Source organism: Alosa sapidissima, chromosome 9 (genome assembly GCF_018492685.1).
Source record: "Alosa sapidissima isolate fAloSap1 chromosome 9, fAloSap1.pri, whole genome shotgun sequence".
NCBI lineage: Eukaryota > Metazoa > Chordata > Actinopteri > Clupeiformes > Clupeidae > Alosa > Alosa sapidissima.
The window spans coordinates 11,996,484-12,010,336 of record NC_055965.1 but is presented as its reverse complement, the minus strand read 5'-3'; the positions used below and the strand labels follow the sequence as shown (position 1 = coordinate 12,010,336).

At 42.0% G+C, this 13,853-nt stretch overlaps 2 protein-coding genes across 2 annotated transcripts; both read left to right on the top strand.

The window, feature by feature from the left end:
- Nucleotides 1-6,506: 6,506 nt before the first annotated feature.
- On the top strand, nucleotides 6,507-7,024 carry LOC121719210 (histone H2B-like). Its single transcript, XM_042104648.1, has one exon. The coding sequence runs from the start codon at nucleotides 6,507-6,509 to the stop codon at nucleotides 6,879-6,881; it is 375 nt and encodes a 124-aa protein (XP_041960582.1). The 3' UTR covers nucleotides 6,882-7,024.
- Nucleotides 7,025-7,954: 930 nt separating this feature from the next.
- Nucleotides 7,955-13,791, top strand: LOC121719146. The gene is made up of 8 exons (XM_042104564.1): nucleotides 7,955-8,213; nucleotides 8,871-9,822; nucleotides 10,101-10,296; nucleotides 10,582-10,687; nucleotides 10,958-11,193; nucleotides 11,435-11,593; nucleotides 13,133-13,258; nucleotides 13,411-13,791. Exons 1-8 carry the CDS (start codon nucleotides 8,073-8,075, stop codon nucleotides 13,421-13,423), a joined length of 1,929 nt encoding a protein of 642 aa, XP_041960498.1. The 5' UTR covers nucleotides 7,955-8,072; the 3' UTR covers nucleotides 13,424-13,791.
- Nucleotides 13,792-13,853: the final 62 nt, after the last annotated feature.

The window sequence follows — 13,853 nt, the reverse complement described above, 5'->3', positions numbered from 1 at the left end:
TATCCGACTGCGTTAGAAGGCGGAGGAGATGGAACTTCCTATCCGACATACGGAACGCGATGCCGCGGGAATGGAGAGTGCTGCGGATGCGAGCCACTGTCCAGTGGGTAAGGTCAACGCCTTGCTGGCGCTGGGTGGATTTCCAGTTCCATGAGAGCTGTCTTGTCAATGCGAACAATACGCAGACTGAATGATTTCGCGAACGTCGGAGCGTGTGACATATGGAAAAGGAGGTCGGCTTAAATAGGCCTACCCTGCGGCGGCAGTGGGTGAGTTAATTGCTGTCAATCATCCCGAAGGCTCCACCCGAACTTTGTTTATAAAACATCATTAAATCAAATAGGCCGCCTTTCATCGTTTGAGTCACGCAAACACGTTGGACCAGTTGTCACTTTCTATAATAAATCAAGTATACATTTGGCCTGACAGACAGGAACGTAATAATGTATAGAAATACAGTGAGTTTAAACAAAGTCCTTTTAGGCAAGTCCCTCCACTCTGCGGCCATATGGCAACACTTTGTGGGCACTCATCGGGCATCCATCTCGGCAGAAATGCGCGTGCGCAAGGCTTCACGACACCAATCTACTGCAATCTTGCTCCAGCGGCGAGATCACAACACATGATTGGCACGATGTCTTCACAACACACCACATTATTGGCTCAATGTATTCACAACATAGCACATGATTGGCTCAATGTATTCACTTGTCAACGTTTTGCCGCGGAAGGGGTGTGATATGCATTGACAACTGGCGTTACAGGCGCGCGGCAAGGTGGGAATGGCGGCGACTGGAGGAAAGGAGCGTAGACGTTTGTCTGGTGATCGTGAGCTACAGGCGGTTGGCAACAACTGGACTGTGAATGGTCAGAGGTCAGGAAATGACGGATCAGGAAGTGAGGATGGGGAGATGGATGTTGGACGCGGGAGTTTGGATGAGTGGAAAGTAATCAATAGGAAACGGAAAACTAAAGATAGAGACGAATCAGATTATAGTGACATTGATAAAGAAATAAAAACGGTGAAAAGGAGTGAAGATGAGTTCAAGGTGTTTATCAAATTGTTACAAGAGGGGACTACTTTTAACGAGTGGAGTCCAATCCAACTAACCAAAAGTCTGCATAAAGATATTGGGGAGGTAAGGAGCGCTAAACAATTGAGGAATGGTTCTTTACTGGTAATATGTAAAAGTGATGAACAACAACAGAAAGCAATAAAGACAAATAAACTAAATGGACAGCGAGTGAAGTGTTCAATGGCATATGACAAAAACTTTGTTAGGGGTGTGATCTCTGGGATTCCTCTAAGTGAGTCAGTGGATTCAGTGAAAGAAGGAATACAAAATGTTAAAGTAAGGGAAGCAAAGCGACTTAAAACAAGAAGGAATGGAGTTATATGTGACAGTCTATCAGTACTGTTAACTTTTGACGAAGCTAAACTCCCAGGAAAAGTCTTGATTGGTTACATGAGCTATGATGTCAAGGTTTACATTCCTCCACCACTGCGGTGCTTTAAATGTCAAAGATATGGGCATGTAGCGGCGATATGCAAGGGCAAACAAATATGTAGCAAATGTAGTGGTGAACATGAATATGGAAAGTGTGAAGAAGGGGCAAAACTAAAATGTTGCAACTGTGGAGGAGAACATAGTGCAGCATATGGAGGTTGTGAGGCTAACAAAAGAATGCAGGAGGTACAGCGAATTAAAGTAGTCCAAGGGGTTTCCTATGCAGAGGCAACTAAGAAAGTCCCAAGAGGTGTAGGTGTACCGGTAGAAACAATAAAGGATGGGACTAAAGATGTAAAGGAATGTGTAAAGTGTGATCAACTAAAAGAAGATACGTTGATTGTGAGTAAAGGTGATTTTGTGCTCTTCATGGCTGAGATAATCAATTGCTCAGCACAGACCACTAGTAGAACTGAAAGAATTAAAATAATTGTAAAGTCAGCTGAAAAATACCTGGATGCAAAGGGAATGCCTTGGGAAAGAGTAAGAGATATTCTTAATGATGAAACACAACAATCACAGTCATGGAGTGGGCCTGTATAATGGTTTTAATTATACTTCAGTGGAATGCTAGGAGTTTAATTGCAAACGGCCAAGAATTCAAAAAATATGTTGAAAATTTACAAGAGAAACCTAATATTATTTGTATACAAGAAACCTGGCTAGTGCCTAGGTTGGATTTTGTAATAAAGGGGTATGACTCTATAAGAAGGGATAGGGAAATAGGTAAAGGAGGAGGAGTTGTAATTTTTATACAAAGGGGACTTCAGTATAGAGAGGTAAAGAGGGGGAATGACTTGGAATACATTGCTACAGAAGTATGGACAAATGAAGATAATGTGACAATTATAAACTTTTATAACCCATGTAGACAAGTGGAGATAAGGCAACTGGAGGATATTTGGAAGGATTTGACAGGGAGAATTATCTGGTGTGGGGATTTTAATGCACATAGTACATTATGGGGAGAGAGGGATGATGGGAATGGAAATGTAGTCGAAGAATTTATGGAAGAGAAAGAGTTAGTATGTTTGAATGATGGATCTGGGACTAGAATAGATGTGGCAAGGGGTACAGAGTCAGCAATAGATCTAACTATTGTCACAAAAACCATTGCAGATAGATGTGACTGGGAGGTAGTGAGGGAAAGCACAGTAGGAAGTGATCATTATCCTATTAGAATTCAGATAGGAGTGGAATTAAGAAATGAACATGTCATAAGAGAAGAGAGATGGATTTTAGGAAAAGCAGATTGGGGTAAGTATAGAGAAGTAAGTGATGAATTGTTACTATCTATTGATAAAAATCAGGATATTGAGAAGTTGTGTAATGAAATTGGCAGTGGAATAATTGTTGCAGCAGGAGTATCAATCCCAAAAACTAAGCCTAAGACGTTAACTAAAATAGTGCCATGGTGGTCTACAGAGTGTAAGGAAGCAATTAAAGGTAGAAATAGAGCGTTTAAAGTGTTAAAAAGAACACATAATTTTCAGAATTTAGTTCAATATAAAAGATCTCAGGCAATAGTTAGGAAAACAATAAGACAAGCTAAAAAAGATCATTGGAAAAAGTTCTGTGACTCTATTGGTCGAACTACTCCAGTGGAGAGAGTTTGGAATATGATTAAAAAAATGAAAGGGAATGGAAGGGAATATGGATACCCAGTGTTGGTTGAGGGGCAAAGAACGATCACCAATAATAAGGAAAAAGCAGAGGTTATGGCTAAAACATTAGCCAAGGTGCACAGCTCAGGGAATTTAAATCAAGAAGAAAAAAGAGGTAGAGAAGTTACAATTGGAAAATATCGCAATGTGTTTGACATTGAGGATAGGGAAGAAGGGGTATTGGATGTGTTATTTACGAAATCTGAACTCAATAAGGCATTAAGTAAATTAGGTAAGTCATCTCCAGGGATGGATAAAATCTGCTATTCCATGTTGGAGAACTTAAGTGATAAGGGGAAGGAAGTTTTGTTAAGTCTATATAATAAAGTATGGATAGATGGCTGTATTCCTAGAACATGGAAGGAGTCTATAATTATTCCTATTAGGAAACCTGGGAAAGATCCTAAAATAGCAATTAACTATAGACCTATTGCATTAACATCCCAGATGGGAAAAACTATGGAAAGGATGATTAATGACAGGCTTACATATTGGGTTGAAACGAAAGGATTAATGAGTCATTATCAAAGTGGATTCAGGAAAGGTAGAGGCACCATGGATCCCATTGTATGCCTTGAAGATACAATAAGGAAGGCTCAAGTGAACAAAGAAAATGTAGTGGCAGTGTTTTTTGACATTGAGAAGGCATATGATATGTTGTGGAAAGAAGGTATACTGATAAAGGTTAAAATATTGGGAATAAAGGGACGGATGTTCCAATGGATTAAAGGGTTTTTGTCTAATAGAACAATTCAAATTAAAATAAATGGAGAATTAAGTGAGCAATACAGTGTGGAAAATGGTGTCCCACAAGGAAGTATTGTTAGTCCACTATTATTTTCAATAATGATTGATGATATTTTTAAAGACATACAAAATTCAGTTGGGGTGGCATTGTTTGCAGATGATGGAGCAATGTGGAAAAAAGGAAGAAATATAGATTTTGTGGTGGGTAAGATGCAACAGGCAGTGAACAGAGTCCAAGAATGGGCCCTTCAATGGGGGTTTAGGATCTCAATAGATAAAACAAAGACGTTATTCTTCTCTAGGAAGAAAATAAATGTAGATGTTAAAATCAAATGATCTGGGGCAGATTTAGAAAGAGTGGAATTCTTCAAATATTTAGGAATGTGGTTTGACAAACGATTAACTTGGACAATGCATATACAAAAAAATATTGAGAAATGCAAGAAAGTGTTGAATGTGATGAGGTGTCTGCGTGGAGTTGAATGGGGAGCAAGTAGACCTGCTTTAAAAGCCATATACAGGGCTGATGAGATCTGTATTTGACTATGGGTGTGTAGTGTATGGGTCTGCTGCTAAAACATCACTTAAGAAACTAGATGTAATTCAGAACCAAGGTTTGAAGCTATGCTGTGGGGCAATTAAGACCACACCAGTGGCAGCAGTCCAGGTAGAGATGGGAGAGATGCCTCTCTATCTTAGAAGAGACCAGCTGTCTCTTGTGTATTGGACAAATCTAAGGGGTCATAGTGAAAAACACATGAGTCAATCAGTCTTATGGCAGTGTCAAGAGAGAGAGAGTTACCTTATTAAAAGTTTTGGTTGGACAATAAAACAAAAGGTAATAAATATGGGAATCAGTGCTCTTGAAATAAGCCCTACAGTGGCATATCCTGTTGTTCCTCCTTGGCTGATGTCAGAGGTTCCAGTAGACTTGGGCTTATTAGAGGAAAAGAAGGATGTTGAAGTGGATCATTACAGGGTCCAGAGTTACATTGCGAGCAAATATAAAGAAGCAGTCATTTTATATACTGATGCATCTAAGCAGACTGATAAGAAAATGGGAGTTGCTTATGTTATCCCTCAATTAAACATTGAATCTGGAAAGAGAATCAATGATGATTTAGCTGTATACACAGCAGAAATTCTAGGAATATGGATGGCCTTATTGTGGGTAGAGAGCAATAGACCTAAGCAAGCTGTGATTGCGTCAGACTCTAGCTCAGCTTTAATAAGCCTTAAACGTTGTCACTCTGAGTTTAGACAGGACATAGTATATGAAGTAATGCAATTAGCCAACAATCTGCTTAAGTCTGGTATTAGTACTACATTTATATGGGTACCAGCTCATATAGGTGTAGGAGGTAATGAATTAGCAGATAAATGTGCAAAGAAAGCAGCAGGGAAGTCTGATATAGAGTTGAATATTAAATACAGCAAAGCTGAAGTCAAAAGTATAATCAAAGCTAAAATAAATGAAAAATGGCCATTTGTATGGGATAACGAACAGTCTGGAAGACACCTGCATAGTATTCAAGGAAAGGTGGGGAGGAGCAGGAATACATGCAGAAGCAAGCAAGAAGAAGATGTGGTGTCCAGAATGAGGCTAGGACATACAGGACTAAACAGAACATTAGTTACCATGAAAAAGCATGTTGATGGAATGTGTGAATATTGTAATAGTCAAGAGACCATAGAGCATGTAATTATGTTTTGTCCTGAGTACCATCAAGCCAGACAAAGATTTATCTCACAACTTGGTGAAATCCAGATGACATTAAATTTGAATGATATACTGCAAAGAGAATCAGGTGAAATTTGTTTTTCCTTTTTGTTTTCTTTTTTGAAGGTAACTGGGTTATTTAAAAGAATTTAGGAAAGTGTAGGATGACCATTTGATCCACACTCCAGTCCAGATGGTGGCGGTAATGCACCAAAAAGCTGGTTGCCAACCGCCATATAAAAAAGAAGAAGAAGAAGAAGAAGAACTGGCGTTACAAACTAAGCCCATGCATTTCTATGGAGGATTTTTTGAGTGCTGTCTCATTAGAAAGTATCTGGTTTAAATCCAAGGGGAATTTCCTGTGTATTACTGTGCCGTGCTATTTATTTTACTGTAAAAATGTCTGCCAACAAATTGCAGCGCAAACAGTTCAGTAAAAAGGACAATTTAAACATGTTAAACAAACATCAATGATGATTCGAGAAGTGCACCTAAATTACTGCGAATAACTGTAGGCATAATCATGAATTGCAACGCTAAATGTACAATTATTTTATATATATTTCCAACGATTCGCTTCCTTCAGAAGAAAAGTGCGAGAAATTACGCGAACCTCTGGGTACTCATATTAAAGGTGGTGTAGACAGATGATCTGTGGGTGGTGTTAACCTTCTGTTACTGACTGCCCCTTCTATTCAAAATGACCAATCGTGTCTGAGTATTTGGTTTAGGAGGGAAATTACTGCCATTCTGGTAGTGGGTGTGTGAAGTGACGCAGTCCTCAATTTGCATATAATCTGGGATATATATATATACCAGATAACTTCGCTAGTCGTTTATTCTCAGTTTTTCAGTCGAGAACTCAATATGCCAGACCCAGCTAAACCTGCTCCCAAGAAGGGCTCTAAAAAAGCCGTGACCAAGACTGCCGGCAAAGGAGGGAAGAAACGTAGAAAGTCCAGGAAGGAGAGCTATGCCATCTACGTGTACAAGGTCCTGAAGCAGGTCCACCCTGACACTGGGATCTCTTCCAAGGCGATGGGTATCATGAATTCCTTCGTGAACGACATCTTCGAGCGTATCGCTGGAGAGTCTTCCCGCTTGGCCCACTATAACAAGCGTTCCACCATCTCTTCCAGGGAGATCCAGACCGCAGTGCGCCTGCTTCTGCCCGGTGAGCTGGCCAAGCACGCCGTGTCCGAGGGAACAAAGGCCGTCACAAAATACACCAGCTCCAAGTGAAGTGTTAATGTAACGCTTCACAACACAAAGGCTCTTTTAAGAGCCACCCACATTCTTTGAAAAGTAATTCCAATATAATCATACCTTACTGCTAATCAAATTAGGAAAGACTTTGGAAATATAATCCATCTAAATCTTTTGAGGATATAACATCTGCTCAATGCTGTTACTTGAATTTGCTGTGAACATGCGTACTTGCGCATTTGGGTTGCCTAGTGCTCCAGTGATTTTTTTTTTTGTTTGTTTTGGGTCTTTCAAGATGGGTCTAAAGGCATATCTGTTCAGCGTACATTTAATTAAGCGGTTCTAATGATTTATGATATTTGTTCATGCTATTGATCATTGGTATTGCATTGCTGTTTATTATTGCTGTTTTCTTAATGTAGTTTTACCAACATTTTAGAACTGTTCACTGTCTAACACACTGACATGGAAACTAACCGACATGGACACCGAAAGGAAAAACTTTTTTAAATAAACAAAGCGTTTTTAAACTATCCTGTGGAAGATAATAAAAACATAGGGAAGCTTGTGTTATCCTTGCTCCCCAGTAGAGAGTATTGTAATTTGGTCTGTTGTGTCCGCTTACATAAAAGTTTAAAACCACCAACCCAATGTACTGCAAATGATTGTATTTAAGCTTGAAGGTAAACTTATTTTCACTGTTCTCATCGGGGTAAGCTTCAGAATCAGAATGCAGATTCAAGGAATTTGGTTTCACTTTTTTCACAGATTGCTTTACAGGGTCGATGACCGTTCTTGTTCTGTGGTTGATTTTACGTGTTTGGAGTTAAATAATGATAGCGTAGTGCTTAATTTAGCACAATTAATCACTCACTCAACTCAAATCAAGATTAAGTAGGCCTGTAGTAGGCTACGTTGTAATTATAGACAGAGGTGATTTGTGGCCTCTAGGTTTATGGAACTCGTTACGTCATAATGGTGCGTTCACAATAGCGTAGCTTGTCATCCTCTGCCAAAATACTGCTTTGCTTCACTTTGCTTCAATTTCCTAGGTAGATATAGCCTACACGTTTGTTTTTCCGTTTTGATTATATTCGAATATATATATACATTTTCCTAATTTGATAGCATATTATATTTTAAATTCAGGACGTTTAACTTCAGCCCATTATTTCAGCCCAATTTTTGAACGTAGCTCCAGTCAGTGAATTGGACATTTTCAGTTCAATGGATTCCCAAAGCCTTAAAGATGAGTTGGATAGACTCCATGCCCAAAACCAGGAGATGAAACCCATAATGCAGCAGCTCCTGAGCGAAAACCTGCAGCGGATGCAGTACACCGGCACCCAGACCTGTATCCCGGCATGTGTGAGTTTCCTATAAAATCTAATAGTAGTAGACTTACAATATAGCCTAAACTACTACCCGTATGCAAATTTAGTAGCTCATATTCCCTGGGGCCAATACGAATACAGCTTTGGCCCAATCTGGCTGTTAATCAATTATAGCAATCATACCATGGGCTACTTATAGCAGAGACTTTCTAATGAAGAGACACAGCACTCAAAAAATCCTCCATAGAAATACATGGGGCTAGTTTGTAATGTTAATGTGGCCGTTGTCTACACATATCCCACCCCTTCCTCGGCAAAACGTCGCATTATGAATACATTGAGCCAATCATGTGGTGTGATGTGAATACATTGAGCCAATCATATGGTGTGTTGTGAAGTAATCGTGCCAATCATGTGTTGTGAACTCGCCGCTGGAGCAAGATTGCTGTCTCGTGAAGCCTTGCACACGCGCATTTCTGCCGAATAGAATGCCCGATGAGTGCCCCAAAAGCGTTGCAATATGGCCGCCGAGTGGAGGGACTTGCCTAAAAGCACTTTGCCTATAGTAACTTTCATGTTAGGTTCATGTACAGAACTGTGTGTGTGTTTGTGTGTGTGTGGTATTGTGTGTTTGTGGTGTTGGGTGCAGGTGGCGGCCATGTTTGACCTGTTTCCTCCTCCCTGTTTACAGTGTCATCATCAGCTGCTTCACCCGCATCTCCATCCTTATCTTGTGCCTGTGATACTGCCAAACCACAATCCCACAATGCTCTGCGGCTCTCTCCAGTCGCTCAGAGCCGGTGTAGCGTCTGGTCAGCATGAGCTGTTGCCCCCTATGACCCCTGCACATGCCCAGCAGCAGCAGTCCTGTGGCTCATTCCCCTCCTTGCCTGCGCTTGCCCAGGGCCAGGCCCCGGTCCAGCTGTTGCTAGGTGACAGACGGCTCTCTGCAATTCCGCAAGGAGGTGCTCTGCGTCCCGTAGGCAGGAGGAATTTGACTGGCCTTGATCGCGCTCACCCGCTGATGCCACTCCATCACAACAGAGCCCCGAGTGGCGTTGCCAATGGCAGCATAGCACCTGCTCCACCTGTCATCACCAAGGCAACGGGCGAAATTCAGAACAACGAGCCGAAGAAGATCAAGGCCAGGCGCTGTATCAAAACTGTTCAAGATGTTGGCCTGAAAACCAGCAGTCACCAGGACAACACTAACAGTGGCCGAAACCATGACAACATTTGTCAACCCCAGGTAAAGCATACAATGCAGTCAGAGCAGGATATGGGGTGTGTGCTGGAACCCCTAAACGTCCACCATATCCCTGAGAACCTCCGACTGGAGGCCCTGCGTGTTGCTGAGGAGATCAGACTGACCAGCCTCCGCTGTAACAGTGTCCTCAGTGGCAATGCCAGCGCTTCAGACCGTGCAGGCAGTTCTACGAGCAGCCTCAGCCCTGTGGACCTCAGGACCCCGTCCGCACTGCGTGCTCTGCCCTTCCTCAACACCCCCACTCCACCCATTGCCCATGCTGTCCCCTCCCCTCCAGAGACAGCCAAACCCCAGGCAACCAATCAGAGACGGTTCGTCAGTAGACTACCCCGCCTCAAGAAGACAGCTTCACTTAGTGTGGCCACTGCTGTGACAGGTGAGCAGTCAAGTCAGTAAAGTTAGATACATATCCCTAACAACCTCTTACACACACACTCACTCACACACACTGATCGTATTGTCTGATATAGCTTTGGTTGCAACACAAGAATAGGATCTACAAATCAAACTTAATAACACATGAGTGCAAACCCAAGGAGCACATGCAGGCCATCTCATACAGTCGTGACAACTTAACATTACTCAAACATCAGTCCATAGCATAATGCCACGGCAGTGTAAAGAGACAAACAGATTTGACCTTTGACCTCCCAGAGCAAAAGTCCGTGGAGTGTCTGGCAGGGAAGGAGGAAGTGAGGGAGCAGGTGAAGAAGAGGAGAGTGATAGTGGAGAAGCAGACAAGCAGCACCCAGCAGATCAGGGAGCTCCCAGAGCTGGCCAAGCTGCCCCCTGTGTCCTGTCCCGAGGAGGCCATCCTGCAGGCCTTCAGGCTGCTCAGAGAGGATGACTGGTGGGAGTATAGCTAAAACAGGCTAGGCTAACACATTAAATCTATACAAATTATAGGCTATTAGCTATGATAGGCTACTTTAACATATTTACTTGAGACAAATTATAGGTTTTCAGCTAAGATAAGATACAGTCTGAAACAATGACATATTTGTGTTCAAAGAGTGTATTTTATTGAAGACAGCCTACCCTATGCAAACTCTTCACACTTTAGAGCTAAGCTGGAGATAGACTGCTAAAGTCAAGTAAATGTTCCTCTAAATTGTGTGTGTTGTTGTTTCTGCAGGGAGCAGAAGATCGAGGCCCTGATCTCCATCAGGTCTCTGTCCCAGCACCACGCTGAGGTGCTGCTGCCCAGGCTGCATGATGTGTGTCTGGCCGTCTACCACGAGGTCAGAAGCTCTCTGCTGGAAAACAAGCTGGAGCTCATGTTGCATTTGTTCTTTTTCAGACCCGAGAATATGTATTCAGATGACTTAGTTATACTGCACAGTTTCAATAAGCTTACTCGTCTTGGTGCCACTACAATGTATGATCATGTAGGGCCTGGACACACTTTTGTAGACAGTATGAGAACACTGTTGTAACAAACTTTCGTGGTGTTCTATGTATTTTTGAGACAGCTTGTAACATTGTCATTCTACCTTTTTCAACACACCCAGGTGAAGAACCTGCGCTCGATGGTTTCCCGCGCTGCCATGGTGACGCTGGCCCACCTGCACGCTCACCTGGGGCGAGGCATGGACACGGAGGCCGAGGGCACAGCCCAGACGCTGCTGCCTAAAGCTGGAGAGGCCAGTGGCTTCATCAGGGAGGACATGGAGCTGGCACTGGGGTACATGGTGCTCAACGTCACCCCCTCTCGCAGCATGAACGCCCTCATCAACACAGGACTCAGGTGAGGGGGAGTGAGAACCCTGATGAGCCTTTACTTCAGACTTTCTGAAGTTTATTGGTTATCTGTGGTACCGCTGATACTAATGGTTCTACTAGTCCTCAATAACTGGTCTCCGTTTCACCTGGTTTCTCACCTGGTTCTCCTGGCTCTGTGGTTCTTTGTCTCTTCTGGTTCTCTAGCTTACTCATTCTCTGGCTCTGTGTTTCTCTTGGTTTGTCTCAATGGTTCTGTACTTTCTTAGGCACCGTAATGCGGCCGTGAGGAAGACCACTGCACAGTTCCTGGAGAGACTGGCAGAGGTCATGGGGGCATCCCGCGTCTTGTCTGGCAAAAAGAACTTGACTGACCGCTTCATCCACTCCATCAGCTGTCTGGCCCTCGACAGTGCACAGGAAGTCAGGTGGGAGTGCTACTTCTTGTTTCCTAATAACAACTCAGCTAACCAAACCTAATCAATTTATTATGTTGTATCTAAAAGTCATGTCATGTCATATATCAATGCTACATAGAATTATCTGTCAGTGCCGTGGATTTGAAAATGTATGTTTACCACTGTTAAAACACAATGAAGAGTTAATAACATATTCCGAAAACACTGCATGTTTTGCACTGTACATATTACACAGTGCATTATACACTATGTTATACAATATGTGGGCATGTTTTGTACGGGCACTGCACTAGTTCATTTACTGTCACTACATGGACCAATTTGAAAAACCTGTTGTCCAATGACATGCCTGCAGGTACTTTAAAAATGGGCTGATGCCCTAAGGTTATGTCACCACTGGATCAAAATTATAACACAAATGCAGCGAGAGACTGTGAGATGATGTTCAAATGTCTAGGAGTTCATTACATAACCTAAATACTTACAAAAAGAGTATCGAAGCTGAAATAAAAACAAATAAATAAAAAAAGAAGACAAATCAAACAGCTAACCAGAGTCATGTAACGGATGGGCCCCATAAGCCATCTGATTGGGACATGCGTCGTCACTGGCACTTCCCATCTCTTAACACAAGAAACGGGCGTAGAATAGGGACAAGACAAAAGAAAGACAAGAGAAGACAAAAACATTACAATGAAAGCTGCAAAGCAATCATTCTTGCCAAGCATTCAATAATGCAAATAATAAGCATTCAATAAGCATCGTTTCAAAGTTATAGCTTTTATACATCAAAATGGGCATAATACTAAAAGCTGTTTTGGCATATGTTTACCAGAAATTCAAAATTTGATGACAGAGAAGTTTGGAGTAGATTGATTGACTCTCCCTAAACAATCTCTGTAATAAGTCATGTCTCGCCTAGCCACTTCAAGTGTATCAGCTAAAGCAAAGTCCTTTTAGGCAAGTCCCTCCACTCGGCGGCCATTTGACAACGCTTTTTGGGCACTTGTCGGGCATCCATTTCGGCAGAAATGCGCGTGCGCAAGGCTTCACGACACCAATCTTGCTCCAGCGGCGAGATCACAACAGATGATTGGCACGATGTCTTCACAACACACCATCGGCTCAATGTATTCACATCACACCACACGATTGGCTCAATGTATTCACATGTCGACGTTTTGCCGAGGAAGGGGTGGGATATGTGTAGACAACGGCCATATTGGCGTGACAAACTGGCCCCATGCATTTCTATGGAGTATTTTTTTTTTTTATGGAGTATTTGCTGTGTCTCCACATTAAAGTCTCTGGTGCCAAGTGCCAAGCGTGTCAAGTGTGATGTCGGTCAAATGACTGTCATTAACAGACAGTGTGCCTCACGCCATCTTGTGATGAAATGAAAACGGGCATCAAACATATTTTAAATGTTCATTTAACATATAAAAACATCTCAATATTTTTTTTAATGCTGTCATTATTAATGAGTTGGTGTTGATGTCCTTAATGTAAATAAATCGGTGTTGATGAATTTTCTTGTGTCTAAAACAGGACCCATGCCCGTAACACGCTGGCATTCTTGGCTTGCCATTCTGACCTTATCAAGATGGTGGACAGGTTCGCCCCTCAGAGAGATCAAGGCACTGTCAGGGACATCATCAACAAATGGCAAAAAAAGTGGGTGCAAACCATTGGAGGACACAATAACACATAGCATTTATCTATCATTGTCAAAAATTGGCCAACATCTCTACTTATTGTCATTTAACCTCAGATAATCCTGAAGGAAATGTCTTAATAATGTCTCCTTTTGCCCCCCACCTCCACAGAAATATTCATTGAAGTGAACATCCAAGCTGGAAGAATGCAATAATGAATACTGGTCTACACACAAACCGTATTTTTTTTTTTAAATGTGCCTTAAGCAATGCACCATCCCTAGTCGCCAATCCAAATTAAGAAGGAATTCGGGCATCAACAAAGGATCATCTAGACCAGCAGAAGCCCACCAGCAGCATTCCAGCAAGACCAAGCTCCTTCTCCCATTCCAGTTTGCTCTCATTCACTCTCAAGCAGCTCTACAGCCCCCAACCAGCTACAGCATTCAAACATCTATTTTTACATAGGCCTAATTTGTATTTTGTTTCTTTTTCATATCTTTCAGTTTCCTTTTTCTGAAACAAGTTAAAAATAAAGGGAAACAAAGTGTATTTGTCTGTCTCATTTGGCTCAACATCGTTAATACTTACAAAACATTCTAACTAGACTAGAA